Source organism: Seriola lalandi, unplaced genomic scaffold, assembly GCF_002814215.2.
Source record: "Seriola lalandi dorsalis isolate HSWRI2012SDOR001 ecotype SW California unplaced genomic scaffold, Sedor1 jcf7180002054256, whole genome shotgun sequence".
In the NCBI taxonomy this organism is placed as follows: Eukaryota; Metazoa; Chordata; class Actinopteri; order Carangiformes; family Carangidae; genus Seriola; species Seriola lalandi.
Window position 1 is genome coordinate 1293252 of NW_019524809.1, and position 27408 is coordinate 1320659.

General features: G+C 39.6%; 1 protein-coding gene across 2 annotated transcripts; it reads right to left on the reverse strand.

Moving 5' to 3' along the window:
• Positions 1 to 397: 397 nt before the first annotated feature.
• Positions 398 to 25773, reverse strand: nectin3b (nectin cell adhesion molecule 3b). Of its 2 annotated transcripts, XM_023404839.2 has the most exons (8): positions 25622 to 25773; positions 18412 to 18759; positions 17397 to 17696; positions 16196 to 16313; positions 15866 to 16017; positions 4722 to 4866; positions 2341 to 2443; positions 398 to 1869 (listed from the first exon to the last, which is right to left on the reverse strand). In XM_023404839.2, the coding sequence occupies exons 1-8, from the start codon at positions 25698 to 25700 to the stop codon at positions 1696 to 1698; spliced, it is 1419 nt and encodes a 472-aa protein (XP_023260607.1). In that variant the 5' UTR covers positions 25701 to 25773; the 3' UTR covers positions 398 to 1695. The 2 variants fall into 2 exon arrangements, with proteins under 2 accessions (XP_023260607.1, XP_023260606.1); XM_023404838.2 differs by lacking the exons at positions 398 to 1869; positions 2341 to 2443; positions 4722 to 4866 and adding an exon at positions 8815 to 13334.
• Positions 25774 to 27408: the final 1635 nt, after the last annotated feature.

Here is a 27408-nt window from a genome sequence, read left to right on the forward strand (position 1 = left end):
TGATGTTAATATTGCGCAAGCCTCGGCTACTCCAACACAAACACTGCTGCATCTACTCACAATGTTCCTGGTAATAAAAACACCTTTTCTTTCTCCCTGTTGTGAGAATCACAGTGACTGTGACCTTGAGATTAAATTTTCTCAAAAACCCTCCATCCGTCAATTCAAACTATCTCTCAAATCTTCAAGGACTTCTTCTCTTGTTTCCACATGTGGTGACTCAGAGCTCTCGTCTCTTAGACTGTTTACTTTCACAGGGCTATTGAACACCCTCATGTAGAGCTATCTGATTTTACACAGCAGTTTAAAAGATTGCTTGGTCTGATTTTCTTTCTTTTAGCCTCTTTTGTTATTCTTTGGATGTGATTTTGTGTTGTTTCAGAGTGAGGACAGATGATGGATTTTCATTGTAAGGTCACTTACATACACTTGCAATTTAATATATAAATCAATCAGGACAACAACTCATGGCTATATACCCACATTGGAGAAATGAGAGCACTACAGCATGCATACTATATATTTAGAGGGAATGCCCTCAAAATGGCACTTATAACAGTTAGTTCTCCAGATCTTCACTATAAAAGTCGGACACAGTATTTTTTACAGGAGCCACATTTCCCTCAGTTTATATTTCTACATTACACATAAAAACACTGACATCAGTTATGTTACATTACTTACATTACATTGTTGTTTCCCTGATTAGTAGATTATGACTGCATAATTATACTGACGCAGAGGCTACATTTACACATTTACAAATCTACAGTTTCTGCTGCTAGAAAGCATTGTGTCATAACATTACAACAGCAAATCACAGGCCTGGGACAGAAACACCTTGATTAATCCCTTCATGGTCTGTGTTGCAGTTAGCACATTTGGTCTCAGTGGACCTCAGCAGTTCGCATCTGATGTGGTTTGGCGTAGTGATATGCCTGAGAATACAGTCTCAAATTTATGCTTTGTGGTATCCTCTCTGACAGGGGAAAAAAGATAATAGTGGTTAGATTTTGGTGGACAACTATGACCCTAATGTGAGCTTTGTTCTCTTGCTCATGTGATTTCTAAAGCCTCATCTTTGTATCCTAAGTGATATCAAAAAACTGAATACTGATAAATACAGAGTATTTGCAAAACGAAAATCAGATAAGGAATATTTTGACATTTTGGTAAATGCACTTATTAGCTTCATTGCAGAGAGTTAGAAAAGATTCATACCATTGAAATGCTTGTGCAAGTCATTTTAGCTGCAGCAAGCAGTTAATTATCTTAGCTTAGCATACAGGAGTAAACAGTTTATAAGCTCTGTTTTGTTTAATCTCTAAAAAAACAGAAAGAGTGGTTTGTGGTTTGTGGACTATTTCTTGGCTGGGCTCCACTGGACAGAGCCAGGGTAGCTGAGTCCCTCTGTTTCTAGCCTTTGTGCTAAGCTAAGTTAACCAGTAGCTTCATATTTCACAGACAGATGTCAGATTAATCTTCTCATCTAACTCTCAGAAAGAAAGCAAATACATGTATTTCTCAAAAATGTTGAACTATTCCTTTCAGACATAACATTTTCACAATACGGAGTAAAAGTTCAAATGTATAAAAACTGCCTGCAAAGAGAGACGTAGCCTTTGATGTCTCAGGTAATCAGGTGACAGAGTGGATGACCGCCAGCTGCTTGGTGGATTGTGTTCAGGATGCCTGTTACACATAGTGTTCACGGTGGTTGATGTACACCCGGTCTGTCCCACTCTGATGACACACCCACTCCAGGCGGGACAGCTGCTGGGTGGGGTCTTGTGTTCCGGACGGCCCCGGCCTTGATTTGGGTGGGTGCTGCCAATCAGTCAGCTCGTACCTGCGCTCTGCCCTGCGAGTCTGCAGGTGAAAAAAACCCCATCAAAGCCAGAGTGATATCATTCACATCCAGCTGCTGCTCTTAATGTCACAAAACACAAAATAGTTTTAACTTCTTATGTGATTTTTTTTATGTCAGAGTCTCAGAAAGTCATGTAAAATGTGAGGTTTACTAGGTTTACTAGGTTTTTACTTTAGGCTTCTTTCTGGGTGAGACTAAAAAAAAGTACAGGCTTATCAAAGCTGGGGTTGAACTGAGAACACAAATTTAAATTCAAATTATCTTACATATTAAAGGAGTACAACCATCAGGCCTCCTACTTAATAAAAACTGATGACATCGGTCAGTATGTCCTAATTACTTCCTGTTGTGACTCAGTGCTCATTAGCTTACCAAGTGTTACTGTTTGCGTTGTAAGTACATGATGATTCAGATATGCAGAAATATACTGATACAAGGTGTGGGAGTGAGGTGGAGAGAAGAGGGGTTACCTGACAGAGCCAGGCCACTTGTGATGCGTGGACACCCAGAGGAACAGCCGGTGCTCTCTCAGTGTAGGGAGGAGGCGGCTTGTGTGTCGGAGGAAGGTCAATCCTTCAGAGAAAGAGAGAGAGCAAAATAGAAATCACAATGACAAGAGATTTTAGCTTCCACAGACACCTGAAAGGAAGCAGATTAATTTAGTGATAGTTTATGCTGGGTACAAAACCAATAACTGAATAAAATTTAAAGAGGAGACACTTAAAAGTTCACCTTTTGAGTCAGATGCTGCTCTCTAAAAACTGAGATAACTGATGATATGAAATAACCCTGATGATGTCATAGTGATGTCACCCAGGTTATCTTGAGTTGGCCTTGGAGATTTGTAACAAATTTATTACATAAAAGTGCTGTATCATCTGTCTCTTGTACGTCCGCCAACTTTTATGGAAATACAATACTGAATCAGCCGAGTATGCCTTTAAGCAGTGGTATCCTGTGACACTAATGGCATCATGCCTAAATCTGCAGGGTTTAGAATATTTGAAAACATGTGTACAAGGGTGATGGACTTTCATACATAATACTACATCTGAAGATTTTTGACAACTGTTCCTCTAAACCCCTGAAAGACGCTGAGGTCAGAGTCATTCTCTCCTTTATTGAAATCCCTGTCCACTACCAAGCCGGAGACCTAGAAACTGACCTTGGCCATTCATACAATGATGCCATGACAGGCATTGATTTTTCTAACACTGTATATCACTTGATGTTGTGCTTCTCTTTCATACTTCAGATGAGAAGTGGTCAGAGATTACAGTTAGAGCTCTCAGTGACCTGCTGTCCTACACTCACATCTGAGTCTGATGAAGGCCTACGTCCACCCGTCTGCCCCCTCCCCATCATCCCACTGGGACTTCCAGCCACGGTCACACTTAAGATGCTAAGTTTGTCATGGCATTGACCACAGACCAACATACGGCTAGATACACCGCCCTGTAGTTTCAGCACTATGATGCAGGCCTCACACCTGTGCACAAAAGTATTTTCCCCTCAATTAATACTATAATTTTCTGCTTGTGATCAGACAATCAGCAGTAACTGTAGGTCGACTATTTTCACCAGCATTGTACATAATCAGTCGGTTTGAAACTCAGTCTGAAGCATTCACAGTAAAATGTCTTTCAAATTTCCCTGAAGAGGGCACAGTCACTAGAATTAGGATGAAAAATTTAAAACATTCTGTATCTTGTCATTGACATATTTGCAGTTTACACAAAATTAGAATTTAGGGATTTACATTTATTTAGCCATTAGTTGCATTGAGATATAGTTGATGCATATAGCTGCGCTTCCCTGGAGTGAGCATGCACAATGACACACTAACAAGGATGGATGAGGGGATCAACCCTTACAGATATGGGTTGATATGGTCCAGAGGTTCACAATAATGATACGTACATAAGAGGTAGTAGGTCGATGAGCAGTATTAGATATTGGATATATAAAGTACACATTTGTGTTGCCATGTGGACTTAAATAGAAGCAGAGTCAATCAAAATAAACCCTCTAGGTTTCATCCCTCTGCACATAAAAGATCCTGTTCAGTCCTGTAAGTTACCATCTGTCACATTTATTTAGAATAGACACAAGAGAGACAGACAAAACAAAGAGCAAACTGCGCGCACATACACACACACTCTCTCTCTCTCTCTCTCTGTCTCTCTCTCTCTCTGTCTCTCTCTCTCCATGACTTCAGAGGACATTACAATGACTTAAATTCATTTCCTGGAGACTTACTCTAACCTCTAACTGTAACCATGACTACAACCTGCCTAACCTTTCACCCAACCTAAACCTAACTTTAAAACATTAAATGATTCATGTTATGGAGATTTGCTTTTGTCCCCATAAGGAAGACAAGTCCCCATCATGTGACTGTGTAAACAGATTTAGGTCCCCACAACATGAGTACTTCTTACATCACACGCACGCACACACAAACACACACACACACACACACACACACACATACACACACATACATACAAACAAAGACTCTGGCAGAGTGTCAACCAGCTTCTTCTGTAAATAATTTAACCTCAAATTTATTCCTCTTTGCTCTAACATTTACACGAGTGCTGCTGCGCTATAGGAACAGACGGAACAATATAGGACAAAGGCTCGCTGCCAAGACACCAATTATCTGCTACCCCTCAATCTTGTCCCACAGCCTCCCTGCTCCAGGGTGAGCACCGCTGCAGCTCTCTCCACAGGAGTAAGTAGCAACTCCCTGAACCCATTGATGGACTTCAGTCAACCTCGTGAGGTATCGTTTCATTAATTAACCAGCCGAGTATGTTCTGCAGCATGAATTATTTGTCAGACTTACACTTTGTCAGTGAAGGCTGGAGGCGGGGCCTTGCGAGCAGTGAGGATCACAATGATGAAGACAGCGATGAGGAAGAGAGCGAGGACGGCACCGATCACAGCTCCGGCCACAGCAATGGAGTTTGACCTCTCCGCTTGAGACTGGTCTGAGACAGAGTAGAGAGAGATTTTTAGTACCACAAGCGCAATAACATCAACAAGAGAGAGCAAAGGACAGACCCATCAAACTCAAAGGCGTAAAGTAGATTTTGTGTCAACATAGTCGGAGATGGTATTCAGGCATATATTAAAAAATGGGTTATTTGCTGAGAAAGGATACATGCTGTGTCAGCTGTGTACAACCAGTTTCAGATCCACAGTTGCCCTCTAGAGGCAAGGACAGTAACAGCAACAGCATTTAATATCGATATGTCACCATCTACTGGCAAAGAAGTAAAAGCATCTGAATGTTACACATTAAGATTGTTTTTTTCAAATTTTTGAGGGTGTTTGATATTAGATTTGATAATTTACATGTTAAGCTTGCAAGATGAGTTTTGTTACTGGAGCACATTTTGTTCTGAAGAGAGCAAACTGCTCTGAGTCAAAGTCCTTCTAGGCTCATAATGTTTCTCTCTGAGTGTCATCATGTGTCTGCTGTCCTGAAGGACCAGGTTTGAAACATCCACAGGAAACGTGGGGCAACGCACGCACGCACGCACGCACGCACGCACGCACGCATGCACGCAATCATAAAAGCTGCTGAATATTTGAACTATGAATGGGTACTATTAAAATCGTTTACATATCTGCTTTTCATTATAAAATAGCATCAGACAAATTGTTGTTTTTTTTTAAAAACAACTGATAAAATAGACAAACATGTTGTATGTTAATGATGTATGAAAATTCTGCAAATAAGGAAATAAAGATGTATACTGTCTTCGTATATCATATATTATCAACATACATATTATACATATATATATATATATATATATATATATATATATATATATATATATATATATATATATACTGTATATGGAGCTCAGTGTGACACATTGATGTTAAGTGGTAAAATCTCATTTTAAGCCTACACACACACACACACACACGATAAAACAGTGGCTTAACAAATTATAACATTGACATTTATTCATCTCTAGAGGTTTTTAACCATGGTCTTACTACTACAATTATTTTCTTCCCTTATAGGTGACAGAATAACTGGTTTGACACTGGCTGGTTTGAAACCAGCTCAGAATCTGCAACCTTGCTGCGGCTGACCAAGAAATAGTTGAACACACAATGTTTATAAAACCACAAACTATACTTTTCACGCTTCAGTTTCTGCACAAATGAAACGAACATGATATACCTTGTTTAATAGGTAGACAGATTTTGTTACCTTTGGTCAGAGCCAGGCAATCTGATTCCCCCTACTTATATTCTTTACACTAAACTAAGTTATGCTAAGCAAAATGTTGCCTCATGTTTAACAGACATATATTCGACTAGTATCAATTTTCTAATCCAATTTTTGGTAAGAAAGAAATAACGCATATCCCATATATTTTTTTTTTTAAAAATGAGATAGGTGGCTAAATTCAGTCGGAGGTCATGCATTTTGAAAAATTTTTGTTTAATCACTTTATTTGAACATCTTCACCTCCATCCATCCATCCCTTCATCCATCTTTATTTTGTGTTTTGTGTGTGGAGTTGTTATGTCTGTTGAACTAGCTTTGTGAGACCATATGCTGCATATGCTCCATGTTGTCCGCTGAGGGGATTAGGATTAATTGTGATTAAGATGCATTAAACTCACAGAACAATGAGCTTTGGCCAATCAGCAGTAATGTGTAAAACTGTGATTGTGGGACACTGAAGGAAGCAGAGGACAAAAGGTGACGGAGAAAAAAAAGTGTGTAATGGTCAATTCCAGTTGATTTAACTGTTGAGGTAGGGGAAATAAAATCAATAATGTGCTAAGAATCCTAAATGACATTTCAATTATGATGCAGATTGAACAAGCTAGGACTTCTGAGCTTGACCCTGAAAGCCACTTCTCCCCCTTCTTTTCCCCCTCCCTCTATCCAGTCTTCTCCCTTCATTCTGTCCTCTAACAGTTAATAACCGTTCGACTTTTCTATGACAAAAGTCTCTTGAGTTGCTCAAAATGCCTTTAAAAATGCAGTGCATTAAGCTGCCTGCTTTACTTCCAGATGACAGACAATTTCTAAGACATTCATAATGTGGCAAGAAATAAAAAGCCCTTTAAACCCAATATGCAAGGAGCACCTTCAGCAGTTCATAAGGTCTAATTGTACAGGAGTATAACTTGATATGTTCATTACATGAAAGTCTTGTGAATGGTCAAAACTGAGGTGTGCATCTAGGGCAAATACATTATTAATCACACAGTGTTTCCTACATGCTTTTAGAAGACATTTAGCTAAAAATAAGACTATTTGGGACAATTAAACACATAAATATATCATGAATGTTCTATTTTGACATTTTTCTTCTATTTGAACGTTTCATTGGTTCAAATACCATCCATGCTGGAGGGGGCTTGGATTAGTGGTTAGTGGTGGATCAACTGTCCCGACACTGGGATCTGGCTCCAGTGCAACAGCCTCTCTGTCTCTTCTACTTCAGCACTTTATCACACACACATCGCAGCTGTGAGAGGTGCATACCAATGCTCATTGAGGTCAACGTAGCAGACGTGCTCATCATGAATTAAACACAGCACTGCACCTCAGTTGCCTGAAGTGAAGTGTGGGAGCAAGTCATGGCTATCCCCCCCCCCCATCCTACAACTGCAAGAGCAGGGTCAAGGGTCATACTATTGCCCAGACAAAAGAGCCCACCGGGGGGGGATTAGAGCTGTAGGCAGTGTGTCATTTCTAGATTTTCAGCTCAATGGTGACAATTTGATCCCACTTCTGCTCAGGAGTTAATATCAAAGTCTCTCTCAAAACCGGGGCGGCATCCCTGTACACTGCCTAAGTCGTTTGCTCATTCCTTTGTGAAAAGTATCCTTGGAAACTGTTGTGTTGCAGGCAAAAAGCAAATCCACTGATCTTCTTCACAAGTGTCTCAAACAAATTGGAGCATTGCTGGCTGACATCATTACTGCTACTGAGCTGCTCCATCATGTATTTTCAGACTGAGCATGCCCTGCTTCAAGGTCACAATGACAACAACTGCGGTGACCATGATAAGATCTGTAGAAGACAGAGAGGTCAGCTCAAATAAAGACTTTCAGAGGGAAGTGTGTCAGTCATGAGGACCTGGGGTCCATGCTTAACAGTGTCAAGGTCACATTGGCGTGATACGTCCTTATAGCCCGAGGAGCTCTCTGCAGTGCAGCAGGACATAATGGGCCATTTTCAATTCCAGTAGCTAATTCTCCCTTTCTGGCTTGCCTTTCACAGCAGCACATTTAACCTCTTTGCTCCACACAGCCCCTAGCATTCCTCTCCCTCCCGCTCTCTGTGGCCAGGTAGAGCTAGGAAGACAGTCTCCATCAGCAGCTCCAGATGAGCTTGTTGCCATGGGGACAGTCAATGGGCTGGAGAGTGGGGACTTTGGGCCAGACACAAACACTCAGCATTTAATTTTACCAGCTGGTAGACAGTTGGAGAAAGGGGGGGGTTGAAACTGCAAAGGAGAGGAGCTGTAGGAGAGAGTGAGGGCCTTTCTGTCCTGAAACAAAGGAAACTAGGACTGGTGAAGAGGACACAGAAAGAGCAGAAGGTGCTGAATCTCCCCCGACTATAAAGATACCACTGGTGAGGAACAGTTCAGTATTGCAGTATTGTATTTAATCAAGTGGCAAAGGCAATAAATAAACCTCCTTCAGCATTCTTGGATATTCAAGAGTCATGAAGATAAGCTGAAGTGAAGAGACATGATTTTGAATTGCGTCATGTACGGCGTCCCACACGTGCGTACTGGATTTGGGGGAGTGGAGGGTGGGGGACAGTTATGCAGCATTATGCGTTAGGGAGCTGGAGATGATGTAATTTATAGAGGCACAAAGAAGCTGAGACTGAACAGTATGAGAGTAATGGCAAGCTCAAAAACCTCCAGAGAAAAAATTACTCACAGGTGCTAAGGTGCTTTATTGAACTAAAGTATCTCAAAAAGGTGGACAAAATAATGCTCCACTGTTGTCACTGACATAAATATTTTTTTCTTCCAGAAACTTACATTTCCTCGTGTATATACAAAAACAAACATGACCACAAGGTATATTTAATTGATAATGTGAAACTGAAGTGAACTCTTCAGTCCTTCGAGCAACAGTGATTCTACAAAAACATAAACCCCTGACAAATACCTACGAAGTAGAGATTTAATTCATTTTACATCAAAATTCATTCAAGCATCGTCTTTTTGTGTGTTTTAATGACTCTAGGTTTTGCAAATATACTGCGTCATTAACTGTCATAGTGACAAGGGCAGAGAAGTGAATATGGCACTACAGAGTCCTCTTAACACACTGTAAGCAGTGAAAATCAGAACAAAAAGGTAACAAATAAATCTCATAGAGCAACAAATCAGGTTGTCACAGCCATAAGTAAACAATAATAAGAAAACACTTGAATTTATTCTTCTAGGTATCTAAGGCACTAGTTGTATTTCTCAACCCAAGGTAAAGATACTGATCGATCTCTATACAAAATGTCACAGTACAAAAGAACTTCAATAATCTAGGTGAAGGGCTGCAAACTGACAAGTCAAGCAAAAATAGTATATTGATTAGTGGAATTTCTGTCTTAATGCACAGAGACAAACAGGAGAAGAGGTTAAACAGCTGTGCTTCCTGTTATTCTTGACATTTATGTGAAATTCAGATAGAATAGGTGTCGGCAGCACACCCACGCCAAAACATATTTTTTCTAAATGAGGTTCTGTGGTTCACAAATTGCCAACTGTACGCTTAATCTTGCACACTCCCATTTAAAAGGGTCAATTCACCTAAATTACATAGAAACACATTTTGTCATTTACATATAGCACTATCTAACAATGCAGATAGTTTTGCATTTATTAACCCAGGTTTTGAGACTTGAGTCTCTGAGGTTTCAAACTACCACAGTATGATAAAGGTGGATGGGATTTTGTTATAGTGTCATAGTCTTGGAAAATTAGATTTCGAAATTCACCAGCAACATCTCTTTACAAAAATGTTGTCCTGGTTACTTTGGGTGATCCACACTGTTAACGGTTTTTCTACCAAAGAAATAGTCCATATGAAAACTTTTGACAATGTGTTGTGTAGATTATCCAGAGTGATTTAGGCAAGAGATGTTGCAGCAGAAATCTGAGAAGGAAATCTGAAAACCTAGGAACATTGAACCAAACCTTTCTGTATAGCACTAGTGGTAAGTGAGGAATTATGTTTATGTACCTGGAGTGAACTGAAACTGAAGGTCGTTATTGGACTGAGAAGTTTAGATGGAATAAATTAGTCCCCTTGTCCTGCACAACATCTGAAACAACACTTGAAACGACATGAACTGCAGTAAAGAGGTCACATTCTCTGCTTCCAAGTTACAGTGGCACATTTTTAAATCTCACTATGAGAGTCGCTGCCTATTCACGCCACAAAATTCATACCCTGACAAATAATTAGTGCAGGTTCATAACAATATAACTCATTCCCATTTGAACAACTCTTACTGTAATATTAAAGTGGCCTTAAAGCATCTTTTCATTTCTATTTCAGGCTACAGACCCTGTATACAACAGTGATACGTTAGTCATTTATATAAGCTAATAATCAGTTGCTAGCTAGTCAGTAATACTTATGTGAGACACTGTCATCATATTTATACATACAAGTTAAACAAATATTTGGCATCTAGCAGCAAATATTGTAAAGGTGACCATACTACTTAAGTTGGCATGTATTCACAAACACTAGTGTACATGAAATAAACTGTTTGATATCCTCATGCAGTCTGGTGAACAGGCGCATGTGTTGAAATACTTTAGGTTTTATCTGTGTACCTGATCAAATACAAAAACTGAAATTTAACTTTAAATCCATAATAGCGTTATATACGTTTGACTTCTGAACTGATGGTGCTCCATAGCCCAGTGACACTGACGTGTAAAACATTTTCGCCTCAGTTCAGTCACCTGCAAGGTCTGAGCATCTTGACTGGCAATAACATGCAGCTGGTTACAACTGAATACAGATTTAATTGTAAATCCAGGCTGAGAACTATTTTTTTTGGGTGTATAATTTTGCAGCTACTTAAAGATAATCAAAAGTTGAAGATTTAATGATCAGTGCAACAAAATATTGTCTGTCCCTTCTGGTGAGTCAGCACTGGGCTGTGGATAAAAGGCTGAGTGGAAGTTTTGATAACCACAGGTGACGGTGACAGCATATCCATCACAAAAGACCTGATTTGCCTACATAATGTATATTTTACTGTGATAGTACAGGTAATAACATAAATGCTTCAGTTAAAAATAACTGGTTAGCATGATTAGTGTGCAGTTGCACACATGGATAAGACCCAATAAGCCTATTAATGCCTCAGATTGTAACTGTTTCTTGTTCCTACAGATTACTCGGAATAGTGAAATTAGACCATGGAGTGTACTGGCTGCACTCTTGAATGGTTTCTTTGTGTGACAAAGTACTTTGTGACTAGGAGGCCAGTGCATGGTGGCTGCCATACTGTAGCCTACTTTAAACAATGCCCCTGCTCATAGCACTGTTGAATTTCCAAGAGCCTTGGTTTGATGCTAGAGTGCAAATTCTTATACATGTCCATTGTCATCATCTGAGAGACAACAGGACAGTGTGTGTGTGGCTAACTGAAAAGGACAACTAACCTGAAAAAAAAAAAAAAAAATCAATAACTCACAAATGTTCAAAAAAGTTTAAGCGATAGTTTTCCAACTTCTTTTAACTTGCGTTGGATGGCAGAATGTTGTGGCAAATTTGCATATCAAAGCATGACTGTATGGCAAACCTGTCTGTTGTTACAGTGGCTTGTACCTCCTGCATGCAGGCTTCCCTGCTCACCCTTTCTCCAGCCCTCCCTCCTGAGGATATAAGACGAGCTGAGGACATGCAGTAGGACACCAGTTTTAAAGGACACTGCTAAGACATCAGTGGTCAACTCCTCAAGCTCAAAAGTCTCCAATCAAAGGCAGACTTTATTGTAGAGAACAAATGGTTTGATGATCTGTTTGCCCGTTATTAAGTTTGGCAAGAGGCAGTGCAATACTTTGTATGACCATGAATGTGGAGAGGTCACTAATCACGGAGGAAATATTGATTTCTCAGGGAGACAAATCCTTGAGCCTGTAACAGCTCTGTTATATCCTACTGGGTTTTCAGAAAAGGACCTGTGACCAACTGAATTTCATGGATTTATTTCCAACCTAGGTCCTGTACTATTCTTGAGTATCAGCTGATCATATTCAGGTCTTTTAAACAGATCAGTGTCATCAATATCAACACATACAAATACAAATAAGCAAGTGTCACATAGCTTAAGAGGGCTGATTCTGTAGAAACAAACAAAAAAACTTTCTTCCACCCATATGTGATCTCCAAGCCCCCAGGGCTTCCATTCAACTCAAAGACATTAGTAATGCTAAATAAATTGGCAGTCCGTGTAGTAAGGCAGAGACAGCACATACATCATGATCTTTTAGTCTCTACACACACAAACTATTGACATGCCCACTTCTGTAGGCATGTAGATGTTGACTGTCAAAGTGGCTGTGCAGTCCACAGTCTGTCCCCCATGAAGAAAATAAACATCAAGTGTCAACCAGGACGCTTGAAAAACAAGGGAATTACAGAACTGAGATTAGTAGAAGTGTGCATGTGCATACAGAACAGAAAAATTGTGTTGCTTCCTCATTTAATAAAGGAAACTCTCCGATTACTGTTGTTCTTCTGCTCCTGCAGAACCAGGTAGCTTGTCAAACGTACCACTCCCTACGTGAGATGACTGAGCCGTCTGTGTGAGAGACATAGTCACCGTCTGGCCCACTATCGTAGCAGTCATCTGACAGATAGGGGGAGCCGTTTCCCTGTGGTTTCGGTGAATGAGGGTATCTGGCCTGCCGTGGACTAGAATACTGTGTGTGTTCACGGTGGTGATTCGGCTGATGGCTGTGGTGACTGCTCTCCCTCATTGCCCTAGTGTAGCCATTAGAGGGATACTCCTCTCCGTTATAGTTGCTATGGTGACGGCGGTCACGCTCTTCTTTGAGCTGGCGGTCGCCCCACTCCTCTCGGTCGTGGTCTTGATGGTAGGAGCTGCTGCCGGCTTTGGTAGGGTGGAGCTCATGCTGTGTGGGGGCTTTTTGGAAGTCACTGGGGCCCAGGTACTGCTTGGTGTAGTAGTTCCCGTGGAAGGTCTGCTGTTTCCGTAGGTAACACACACCAACCAGAGACAGCAGCAGCAGAAGGAACAAGGCCCCACCCACAGCCCCACCCACTATGGAACCAAGATTACTCTCAGGTAGGGCTTCAAGTGTGGGGGAGCTGAGGAGGACATGACCCTTATCATCCACTAAGGTGGAGGAGGCAGAGCCAGTTAGGACAGGAGCAGTAATGGTGGAAGGCATGGTGGGAGGATCTAATGAACGGAAGGAGGGTGAGAAGGGAGTAGAGGGTGAAGGGGACAAATGAACAGACAAAGAAGCAGATAATGTCAATGCCAACTACATCAGCATTTACTAAGAAGGGATAGGTTGACGAAAACATTAAATAAACTACCACATATACAAAACTATGCAGAACATGCTCGCACCAGTCTCAAGTTTGCACTACCAATGATGTAGGTAAAGTATAAAAATCTAGAATTTGGTCAAATCCGTTTACACAGCGGATATATTAGATGATGGATAAATTAGAAAGTTTGTCACAAGGGTTTGAGCAGCAATGGTTCAATTTTTAATAAAATAAACAGCACTGCAACACCGGCAGTGTTTTTCAAACTCTAACCCTAAGATAATAGCTACCAGTCACAGTATTTACAGCTCTGAAATGTCTCTAATGAGTTTTCTCCATCCCTTTAAATCTGAAATTAAAATGCATACATATTGTTTCACTTTGGTCAAAGCAGGACATGTTGTCTTCAGTTAACAAATTAACAATTAACATGTAAGAAATCTTTACAAAGCTTTCATAGACTGTTATTCTGCATCAGCATTTTTAGTCTTGCTAACAAAATCTTATTTGAGTACAGTTTCGGGTGTTTGAGCACCATTTTGCTGTCAGTTTTCTTTATTTGACATGAATACATTTAAAGACAATACATCTCTGGAGATTTTGAGGAAAAGTAAGAGCAAACCAAAGGCCACTGAGGAAATCAAAGACTAAACAGAATATATTGTACAAAATCAATGAAATCCTCTTGTATTTCTTTTGGTTTTTCTCACAGTAAACTACTTTAAAAAGGAGCTATATGTAAGTCTTCTCTGCCGCTGAACATGGTTACTTGCCAAGAGGTGGGGATGGTTGCTGGCGGCTTTGAAAAGAGCGATGTAATGGCTTTGGACAGAGTGACATAACAGTTGCTTCCACATAAACAAAAAGGATCTTTAATGTTTTCAGACACTTACAATAACAATCTGAACCTATCAGTGGCAAAAACAAGCACTTTAAGTGGACATACTTTGAAGCGGACAAAGGCACCATTTGGTTATATTGCAGCAGCTGTTTAGCGGTTCCGGGTACACCGTTCTAGCTCAATAGTGGAACTGCAATATTACCTTTGTGAAATGTCATTCAAGTTTTATTTGTTGTTGACACTGACACAAAGAGGTGTTGATTCAACTACATTGAAATTTTGTAATTTTTAAGACCACAAACGACAGTCTCAAAGTACCAATGGGTTGAATGCGAATTGTAAACTATTAAGTCACAGAGTTATTTTTACATGTAGAGAGAAAATGTGTGACTTAATGAGGTTAATTAACGATGGGACTTGAAGAAACACCAAATGTTATCAGGGATATCCCTAAACTTCCTGACTATGTCGGTGTTACCAACTTTCATAGGAGTGCATAACCAAATCATTTTGTACATTGCATGCTTAAATTGCATTGCAAATATACATTTAAGACCCTATTTTGCAAGTATAACGATACATTGCCACCTTATCTCTAAGCCTAAAATTAACTGGATTAGGGGTGATGTCCACAAAACAGAAAAGCCAAAAGCCATATTCAGCAGGAGCTAAAGAAATGGAAAGAATCTCTGTCTAAAAGCTTTAATGGTGCTGCTAAATTGCTCTGCCGCTGTAACCTTGGTGCCAGGCCAGATGTGAGGAAAAGATTCACATCTGAGAGATGAGAAACATGAACCCAAAGGTTTGTAGTCTCTAAGTATATCAATCGTCCAGCTCCATGCAGAGGCAGTGAACTGACATATATGAGCACACCGACAGCAACACACATGACCGTGGGTACACCAACACGTATAAGCTTATTCATGCCCGTACAGGTCCTCTCAAAGGAAAATGAAATATGGATGATAAATAATAAATAGGAGTGGAGAAGAAGTACTTAATGTTTTATGAATCTGGGACATCATCTCACAGTCAAGCTGCAGGGTTTTGCCTCTTACTGCACTGACACATGCAGAAATAAAAGAAACACAGAAAGGAAGCGAGAGAAATATAAAAGAAAATCACATCATAATCAGAACATCATTCAGGGAGAGAGTCTCCACAGACAAGACGGATCCTATGAAACCAGAAGAACATGCTCATCATACACAACAGAGAGAGATCACACACTTAGATGCCAAGCCAAGAGGACAGAGCAGAGGCAGTGCACTGTGGTCTGAATAGACCTTAAATATTTGCAGCTGTTTCGCCCAGAAACTTCCCCTTTGAACATCTGGAGACCTAATGTTAATCAAAGCTAATCAGCATGCAATTAAGACTGAACCTAATATCAGTGCCAACACACTGTACCATGGGTGATTGCTTTATAGACTGTCAGTAAGTACAGAATTGATGAGAGTGATACAGTGTCACATTTCAGCTTGAAGGACAATGTCACAGGCAGTGATACCCTCTATGATGTGCATGCACACACTTCCTAAGGGAAGATACAGCAATAGGAGTCAGCTGTGTTCTGGTGTGCATACTCTGCTCACCTTGTATGAGAATGCGCACATCCCGACTGCGGAGGTTGATGTCATTGGCAACCTCACACCTGTAAACTCCAGAGTCATTTCGCTGGAGGGGACGCAGGAAGAGCAAAGTGCTGTTCATTATTTCAACCCCTTTTGGCATTTCACTGTCCAATCTGTGGTACACAAGAGACAAAACCATTTAGACACACAAAGACACACCTACAACAAATATCTGGAAGGTTTTAAAGAAAATACAACATTACTCTTCAGTTGTCGATCTTCTCTTTAACCTTCAGTAGCCAGTAAAAGCTCAGAAGAGAAAGGGAAAATGTCATACACAGATATACACACCTGATCCATCTGAAGTGATGAGCTGGTGGGTTTGCGTTGGCTTTGCAAGTCATTTGAACATTTTCCCGACCCACATACCAATCTCCATCATAGCCCACAACCGAAATATCAGGAGCAACTAAAGATAGAAAACAAAAATAAATAATGAGAAATCATTTCAACCTAACCAGAGACCTAACAAACAACCTTAGTAAACTGTTCAACTGCACACACTGAATTTTTATACTTTAAAAATAGTTCTGCTGTGATATAGTACGGATACTTGTTTGGGGTTTGCTCAGCCATTTATATCCTCTGTTAGCTGCCATGTGTTCATAGAAAGCTACTTTACTACAGAATGCAGACTATGCTTGGAACGTTTGTTGAGCCATCTTTCACAAACAGTAAGTCAGACCAAAGTAAATGCATTCTGTCAACCAAAAAAAGATTTTCAAGGAAGTCATTTTACCCCTCTCAGTCTATTTGTAGCTCATACAGAGACCCATTATGTGCCCCACAAAGTACAGGTATGTACTCCTCTATCTATCTATGGGGGCTTACTGACAGAAAACATTTTCACTGTTGTTGTTTAGGGGCACACGAACATGTGCTTACACAGAAAAGCCTTCAGACTTTGAAAAAAAAAAAAATCAGAAATCAAGAACAGTCTTTCTTAAACCATAATTAACACCTGTAAGGAGCCTGTGTGGCTTCTTTGTTCTTGATTTCATCTCTGTTAATTCAGCTGTTTTGAAAGTGAAATATTGTTGACGTGCTTCAAATAAATCAAATGTCAACACTGACAAGGCCAAGGATTATCAATTGTCTGTTGTTGGAAACCAAATACCTTTGCTTTTAACACTTCTTCCTGTTCTTTCTGGTAAATACAATGTTTAAATGTTTAAGTAAAAGAAAAGAAAGGGAGCAAAGAAATAACTGCTGTATTTGTTCTCATTAAATGACAACTAGGCTTGGACCTCAATCCACTCCATTTTAGACTGTAGACTGTACAGCACTCTATAATCTACTCATTTTATGCCTGCATGCTTATTTTAAAAACTGACCTTTTCCAAAAATGTTATTACAAGTGCTTATTTCACTGATGTGTCAACTGAAAGCCTTACTGCAGGAAAGAATCAATATTGATCAACATATTCACTATAAGTCTCTCTTTCAGCTGTTAATATCTTGCCCCACATAGCCACTTATAAAAGGCACCCACACTGCACATTGAGCTGGTAAGGGATCCTGAAGTCGCCCTGCAGAGCTGGGTGGCGGACCACACAGGTGAGTGTGTGGCCTTGGACGTGGCGTGTGGGCTGCCAGAGGTAGCGCACTTGTGTGCTGGTTGTGCCGTTGACTTCGTCAAATAGCTGCACTTCTGACTGCCCAAAAAGGTTGGACTCCCAGGACACCTCAGCAGGCGGCCGGGCCCGCTCAGCAATACAGATGGCTACCACAGTTTCGTTGCCACCATCGATCAGGGCAGTTGAACCTGCAGACACGTAGACCTTTGGCTCCACTGTGAGAGCGAGAAAACATATGGAGGGAAAAATGCTTTAGAATTTAAAGACGTTTGAGTTTTTTTTTTTTTTTTTTATTAAATAAAAAATAAAAAATCAATAACTCCATTTTCTTCACCTCTGTCATTCCACTAGAACCGACTCCAACCCATCATTAGCATTAGCCCCTGTGATCAGACTGAGTGAGTACACACATACATGCAAAGGGTAGTCCCATCAGCAAATTGAAAACACATGATTGGAACCTGCTATTGCTCTAAAATGATGAACATGCCCTTTAAAAGAAGGAATAGACACAGACTAAATCAATGTTTTCTAATGCTTAAACACTCATTGTTCTCCCTCCAAATACCTGGAAATATCTCTGGATTTTATGCCACTGATCTGAAAATATATTGTTACCAGTACTATGATATTGATTTCAACATAATGTCCAGCCCTAACAATCTGGCAACTAATAGAAATCACTCCCTGATCCAGATCTGTTGGAATCCAGTTACAAGAAAAACGTTATAGTGTCAGTATCCAAAAAAGAAAAAGAAAAATGCCAATCACAATTTCCCAGAGCCAAGATTATGCCTTCAAATGGCTTGTTTTGACCAACCAACAATCAAAGATATTCAATTTACAGTCACGGAAGACATACAGTACATTCACATTTTATCTATATTTTGATAAATATTCAATATTACACAGGTAAATATACATACTTACCAAGCACACTGACAGTGGTGGAAGCTTGATTGTTTCCCAGGGGAAACGTAGCGACCTTGCAGGTATAGATGCCAACATCAGCAAAGCCCACGTTCTCCAGAATGATGGTGGCATCATCAGAGGAGGGTGAGCGAAAATACAAGCGGTGGCCAAACTCCGGAGGGATGGAGATGCCAAACCTTGGGTTGTAGACAGCCACTGTGACAGAGCCTGAAGGTAGACGGCGCTCCCAGGAACTCTGAGTAAGAGTAAGGTTTGCGCCCACCTCCACCCTACACTCCAATGTCACATTCTTCCCCAGCACAGCGCTCACCCTCTGAGGCACCACCACCTGACTGCACCACACACCTGTCAAAAACACATAAAAAAACAGGACTGTAGTCACATGCAATCATGTTCATTTGCAAACGCTTAGGATGATTTGACACCATTATGCAAAACAGTTGGAAATTAAAGCACTTCTACTGCACTTTTGATTATCAAAACATCTCTAAAATGTACTATGGACACTTCTTGTGGAGCATATTCCCTTCAGCCCAATTAACACTGTAGCTGTTCATTTATACACATCCAGAGTTTATCCTTCAATATGAGGAATCCATCCAACCACCTGACAAAAAAAACATAAAACTATTGAATGTTACAAACGGTAGCTATGTAAAGACCATAAAAATTGAAAGTCTAAATAATTGCAAACCTTTTATCAAATACTGAGCAATGAAGGAACACTTTTATCCTTGAAAATGGGGAAAGGCTTTTGAAACCAAAACCAATTCTGTGAACTTATGAAAATAAATAAATTACAACTTGTGTGTATTTTTTTTAACTGAAAGTCGATTGACAGAAAATTTATCTGTTATAGTTTTGATAAGCAATTAATTGTTACAGTTGTTTAATCAAGCAAAAATGGCACACTTTCTGGTTCAAGCCAGGGCTGCAACTAACAATTATTTTCATTACTGATAAATCTACCAATTATTTTCTTGACAAAATGCATTTGATATTCAGTTAACAGTCAGTTTAATGTAATAAAAAAACCCAGCATATTTGAAAATGTTGGACTGGTCGTATTAAAGACATGTAAAGATGTCACTTAGGACTCCTAGAACTTGCAACAGAAATTTTTTTTGGCATTTCATAGACATACAGATTAATTATTTCATTTTCCATTTAAAAATGCCAGATGGGATTATCAGAATGGGCAATCACTGAGTGAAAAATCAAGAGTACCATGACAGCAGCAGTGAGTGAAGTATATTTCTGATCTTGCGTCTGATGTCAGTCTTTAAAAAATATTTCATATCTGTACACATTCAGTAGCATCTGACATCTGTGGGTATCAGCCTAGACTCAGAGCTTGATACCACCACAGAAGGCGTTGGGCTTTATGAACAAATAATGCACAGCTGACTGTGTGACTGACTATTCCATTGATGAATTTGTTTTGTCTCTTAAGCTTTCCTCCTCCTGACCTGAATTCAAGAATCAAAAGCAGGCTGTCTGTATGTCCTTTGTCCAAATATAACCAACCCATACACTCTGTCACCTGCGCTTGTCAGAAATGTGGCAAGTCTTGAAAGCAGGATCTCAGCATCGTGTTGAAGAAAGTCAAAGGGATATGAAGAGAATAGACTGCGACCGGCAGAAAAAAAAAGAGGGGAAGAGATATGCTAACATGAGGATGACATCATCGCTGAGAGAAGAAAAAGAGGGCTGAGTGAGGAGAGGCAAGAGCAAAGTCACATATGGAACACAAGTGAGAGGAAATGTATCACCAGGATTCCGGCAAACAAAAAACAGAGGAATTAAGTTACTGATTTAGAAAAGAAAATATAACACCGCTAGACTGCCAAAGCCTTCAATCAGATCACTAATTGCAACAAGCTGCCAGCAGGAAGACATCATCATAAATCAAAACCTGCTGTGCTGCTTGGCAACTGACTTCAAGTATTCTATTGTTGTTTTGCCAAAAACAGCTCTGTCTCTGGCCAATCACCCTCTAAAAGGCCATGTCCTCAAATATTAAAACTGTAGAAAGAAAATCCCCTACCCCTAAAATATGAAGAACAAAAGCCTGTTTTTAAATATATTTGTTATTTATCTATTTAACTGTACTGCCATTGAAGTGATTTTTTGAACTTATTTTTACTTTTACTTTTTAGTTTTCTCCAGTTTTCATCAATGTTAAGATTCAAAGGTTAATTGCACAGTTAGTTATTACAGCTTCCAGACAATGACAAGAAGAATGATAATAAGAAATCCAGATTAGTGTGACAGCTAAACCAATTACAGTAGAACTCATTTGCCAAATCTGGGAATAAATATGGTAGATTATATTTGAAATATTTATCAATTCACTTGTAAAATTTAATGATTGACAGCAAATTATTTAACATGTTTTATTGTTGGCCCAGATGGGGCTGTAAATAAATATTTAAAATACACGACAAATGTTTAATTGAGGATATTAATCTTGATAGCATATTTTTGGCAGAGTAGTCATCATGAGTCATCGTGTTGCACATAGAGAGAGAGAAAGAGAAGTAGATATCAGTGCAACTGCAGGGACATGTTCGGCTATGGAGGCTGTAATCCTGATTTTATGTGCTATTTAGAACAATGCAGACACAGAGTTTTGTAAATCAGCTAAAAAGTTAACCCATGGCCCATAGATTTACTCTGCATTAAAGGATAGGTTTACATTTCTTTTAGGTCTAGTCAGATGCCCATATGTACCATGAATTTTTCTGCCTGTGATCATTCATTCTTTTCATACTTGCCACTAATACACTTCAAATTTAAGTGATGGGGACAAAATCCACAGCCCTCGTTCTGTGCTAAAATGCAGTCCAAAACTCTAGCTGAAACTTGTATGAGAGTTTAGCAGTCTGAGTTAGACAAGTTAAGTGAGTATCCTCCAAATTCTTTTTAGTAGGAAATCTCGACTTTGTTTTGTCATCCCTCAGCACAAAAGAAACATAAAGAGGGAATACTGTACTAAAAACACTAACTTTGATTTGACTAACTCAGACTGCTGAAGCCTTTTATTGGCTTCAAATAAACTTTGTGTTACACAGAAGTGTGGATTTTGCCAATATCATTTCTATTAGAAACATGTAAGGAAGGGATCTTTTAATGGCCTGTCTATTCACATTACAGCAAGCAAAAATAAGTTTCAGTGTACACATGGCACTTGACTATTGTTTTAAGACATAAAAAAAATGTGAAAGGATATCCTGTGAATTTGCTTTGAGTTATTGCCTGCATCACAAAATAATAAGGCTTTCACTTAGACATTACTGGAAGTGCCTCATTGCAGTTAAGTTGTTTGCAGAGCGGTAGCAGCTGCTATCTGAGGCAGATTTCCCTGTCAAACCAAACTAAGACAAGACTACACCTTCTGGTGTCTGGACCAATCTGGATCTACTTTAAATGATTAATCCAGAGGTATTCTGTTAACTTACAATATCAACACAATGCAACCAATGATATTATGATGCATATGATGAATAGATTGCACTATAATAGAGGGAAAGGTGATTTTGATGTCAATTCACTGTCAAAATGTTATAGGCGTGTGTATAGTTTTGACAACCAAAAAACAGTCCAAGACTAACAGAATGGGTGGTGAATGAACCACCAGTTGAAGAGCTTCCCTTCCTGATTACTCCCATATCCTAAATTTCACACTACGCATGGCTCACAACTTCCTCCGAGGAGGAGTGAAGCTGTTCTGCATATAAAGGGATACCCCCAAGCTAATGTTTACTATTGGCTCAGTTGGTGGAGTTAATTAGCAAGTCAGCCCCAAACAGTATCCTCCATACAAGGGATAAAGTCAGGTGATCAAATAAGGAGGCAGAGAGCTGAAAGCACTTTAAATAAACTGGTACTAAATTGCACAGTCTGTGCATGTCAGCACAAATGCCCCATTTTTGGAAAATATTTAATGAATAAACACACAGTAAAAGATTCAAACTTTTATACATTGCATACTATTTGCTTAACAAAAATTTTACGTTAATTTAAAATGTGCAAAATGCCACACCTCAATCCAGATGGTAACCACTGTACAATACACTGGGAGTGAGCGTTTTGCTCAAGCAGAATTTACAACTCACTGTATATGTTAGGTACAATGATAAGGGTTGATGGCAAGAATAATAGCACAGTTAACAGTAAAACAGCATTTTCCCTGTACTGTATATGTAATGTTAAAGGTATAGCGACTGTATTAAATTTTTACTGGCGACATGAGGAGGACCTTACATAAGTGTGCCCTCGTTTCTCCAACTCAAAATAAAAAAGTGATGAGAATAAGGGCAAAGTCTATCTGATCTATGCAGCATATCTTGATATAGCAATAACGGCGTTCTCTCTCTTCGTCTTGTGCCTTCAAAGACAAAGAAAAGAAACCGCTGTAAGTTTTTGCTATCCATATATCCTCAAAGAGAAGCAGCTAGTGTAAACACTTTTAGCTTGGTTTGCAAATGCGACACAATGTGTCACATACACACACACACACACACACACACACAGTGTAGAAAACAGATTATAGATATCCTGGCATCAAGGACACATTGCTCCCTGCGGACACTGCTGCTCATTCTCACTTTAGTCAATATTACCTTCACATGCACCACTTATGTGGCAGCAAGTGTATTAATATGTGTGTCTTGCCAGAGGGCAGCATTTCTTGTTAAAAGTGGAAATCAGAACATAGATAGGGATGGTGTTAGGATGGAGGTGGCAAAGCCAGCTGTGCAGAGCCGGACAGGGAGGGATTGAATGGTCATTTGACAGACTGATCTTATCGGGCCTTCATATCAACTTTTTGCACTGAAATCATTCACATACACATTCTGGCTTCTTGTTTCTGATGAGTTGTCAATCAGATAGCATTATTCAGTAGGTACAAACTTAGGCACTGTTAGGTTTCTCACCACTACTGGCGCTGTGGAGCAAAGTTTTGCTGAGTGGATCTATTTTATTTGCCTCTTCTGATCTACTTCATACTGCAAAGACGTACAATCACAAGGTTGATGTAAATATCCAAATGCAATTGACTTAGCAAGTGTTTAATGGTGTTTGTTAATTAATCAATAAGCATAAATATTGTTGGTATTATTATAAAAATAATATGATAATTAAAAAAAAGAGTGCCAAAATAATGGAGAATTAACTTCAAATTCTGCAGATGTGTAAAGTTTTTCAGCCTGTATTAACTAGTTGTTCTTGTTTTAAGGTACGAACAGTTTCTAAATGCTCGTATAGGAGTTGTTCTCATTAACGGCATGACTCCCAAGTCTGCTGGATGTGACAGCAGGCGATTGTTTGCTAACATGTTAGCTAAACCAACTTCACAAACTGGCGATATGTCTCTCTATACTCTCATTCGTTTTGGTGTTTTTCTGCCCCCTCCTGGCCAGAAATATGATCAATGTGGCTTTAATGAAACATACAATGTTTGTTCCCCTTTAAGGCCCATACTTAATTAGCTATAAGAAGACGCAAATCTACTCTACATTCAACAAAGGCACAAGGTCAAACCCCTCATTGACATGTACAGCACACTAAAACTGAAGCTAGTGAAATGGACACCTGTCTTTCCTCCTTAACTTGAACTCTCTGAAGAAGGTAAATAGTCTGTTAATGGGGTGGACTTTAGGATCCTGGTAATAGCATGACATAATGAAAGGATATGCACTAAATTAATAATGTGGTACAGGGTCTCTGGATCATTTTACTTGTGTCTCAAGTCAAGTCTTAAATCAAAGAGTTAGGGATTTCTCTATGAGTTCCATCCAAGTATAGTAGCCCAGAAATTTTCCTCTGTGCACACTGTCCAGCTCTAGGAGCACTAGTCTACTGCTGAGAAGAGGCTTAAGTGCATGGGAGCCGTTCTACAACATAAAACAGTGGCATCATCAGTTTTTGATGAAAGGTTTGCAATTATTTAGTCTTTCACTTTTTAAGGTCTCAACATAGCTGCTAATGTTTGTAACATTCAATGGTTTGAACTGCCCCCCCCCCACCACACACACACTCATCCTACATATAGATGTAAATAAAAATATAAATATACCTTTATAAAGATATGAAGATAAAACATTTTGAGAGAATAGCACTGCAACAAATATTCAATTTGTCAAATTTACTAAAAATGTAATTGTGAGACAAAAGTTAACTCTAACCTGTATGGAATTTTGGATGCAGTTTGTGATGGTGTTGCATTGAACTGCATTATACAGAGAGATGCTCAGTCAGCATATTAGGGGGGATCCTTTCTTATCTACAGATATGGTGAGAGAAAAAGTGTGGGAGAGAAACAGATCTTCAGGCCTGATTCACTCATGACTCAGCTAGGGTTGAGCATGGCTGCAAAGGCGGAACACTAAACTACTGATTATCCTTGGGAACAGCAAACTTTAAATTTGGTGAATTTTCACAAAAAATTTATTTTGGTATCATGAGTCACACTTGATAAAAGCTTGTCATTACACATATATTCCAAGAGTGATTTATCAGAATTTTTCACTCACCCATGCATTGCTTGAAAGTAAAGCTACACTGTAGTTTACTTGTTTTTTGAATTTTTTGTGGTTAATACAGCAGGACTACAGCATTGGCCACCAGGTCAGTGAAGAGTTTTTCAGGGAGGAGTTAGTAATTGCCCACCCCTTAATTAAACCATAATGAGCTGGGGCTCCTCTGCAGGCACATGGTAACTGACCCTCATCCCGACCTAGGAGGGGCTGACACTTAGCATTGTCGTCTCTGACACAAATGTAAGTTCCCCAACAGTTTTACAAAAATGTTACTTTAACTGAAAATGTTTCTGGAGCTAATATGGCTGCCACTGAATCTGCAATGACCCAAGTGTAGGTTGAGTATATTTATAACTGAGTATCATTGCCTGTGCTCCTCAGCGGTTTCTATGGCAGCCTCGTCGCACCATCATCCGCGGCGGTGGCGCTGGCTAGCTACCTCTGTTGAAGTGAACTTGTAACCAAGTTTCCTTCAGTCTTGAAATGACACCTGCTAAACTTGCTAGACTTGAAACTTCAAATAATTCCCAGTCAAATCACGCAGTGGTCGCCAGTTTTCACTGGGATTTCTGCACGATGCGCGAGGCAGTCGGCTCCCTCTCAAAACTTCTGTGTGGCGTTAGTAGAACAAATAAAACTACCATACAAAATTTAGGGCTCACCTGTAATACTGCACAAAAGGTGTAATAGCGCGACCTTGCTCTGCTGCCCGAGGTAGCTCCGGTAAGAAGACGGTAACATTATGAAAAGCAGTGTAGCCTGCTGCTACAGAATCCAGGCGTAGGCTGCATGCCAGTTTAACGGTATGTGCGGAACAGAGGAACCTCCTCAGCAACAACTCCGAACTGCATGTGGACTGTACCATCTACGCGACACGAAGCGGGGAGGCCAGGAGCTCACCTGACAATAGGAGTGAACGATCATTTGTCGAGGTCTTACAGCAGCATCCCCCTGGAGGAAGGATCCATTAGTACACACATTACGTCATCTCTGTTGACAACCCGACATATATTGATTCATCTAATCACTTTATTCTTCGCTGTCTTTGACGGATAGTTACTGAAAGCACATTTATCCATATCTTTGTCAGAGAGAGTGTGTATCCGGTGCATGTTGTTTTCTTTTTATGTCAGTCAATCAGCAGGATATTCTGGAATTATTGAACATAATATATTTAAATAAAATGTGGTTGAAAGTTAGGTCAGTTAATCAAGGAGAACGGATCCATCTGGGTACAAACGAGGCCGCCATGTGAACATTTAAGAAAAAGCGTTTTCTCTATCAACAGAACTTTGAAGGGTGGAAACAATTTTGGTCCAACTATAGGCGGTCCAATCCATAGACTACCATGTGGGCAAAAAAATGTGTACAACTAATCCAAAGTTCTTATAATTTGGTACAGAACACACGACTGATCCTGTAAAAAAACAAAAAAAAAAAACAGAAGCATGCCTTATTTGAAAAAATGCCATAATTCTTGCATCATGTAACTGCAACCACATTTAGATAAAATGCACATTTATCGACAATTCTCCAAACTATATATATTGGTGAAATGTCATGCAGAAATGCTGCTTGGACACTTAATTTGAACTGAGCCATTGCTACTGTTATTAGCCTACTCCCACCAAGACAAGTCAAAATGTCTGCAGTAAAAAAGGTCTTGATCCTGGTGGGGTCCCTTGACAATCATGACATTTAAAGCCCTGTGTATAATAATGTGTCAGTTGTATTCAGTAGTTTATGTTGATGGTATTTCAAATCTAGGATGGTATCACAAAATCGTGTCCTTTGAATTTCCAAAAATTGTAATATGTTTTAATTTTTCTCACTGGACTTTCACTTGAATTGCTGATGGCTATCAAACACTGATGTTTTGAAGTGACACATCAACGTTATTGAGAATTGAAACGTTTTCTCTTGGAGGTTCATTATAGCTCCATGGGTCTGTCATACACAGACATATGTTGGTCAAAAAGTTAATCTCTGTGAGGTAAACATGGCGGGATGGGGTGGGGGTTGAAGGGCAGCATCCCCTTCTGCTGACATAAAGCTAACAAGGTCAGTGCTTTAATTTGAGTCTCTGTGCTGTCCTCTGAAGAGCCATGAGGGATACAATTACTTCCCATCATCCCATTCATTTGCAACTCAACAGTGCAGAAGTTTGTGTACGCGAGCATATCAGCATGTATTTTTCCTTTTAAATCTGTCTTGAAGTGGGTAAAATGAGTGCATCAAATATTCCCATTGTTCTTAAGTTCAGTTATAGCATGGAGCCTGGGGTGTAATGCATCAACTTGAAAGCTATATGTTGCTGTGACAAAGAATGTGTGATGAGGGAGAGAGAAGAGTAAACTTAAAGACTGTATAATTCAATACAGGGTCTTTTTCTAAAATCACAGCCATATTAAAATTTGTACCTAAAGTTTCCCTCAGTAGACTGTTCCAT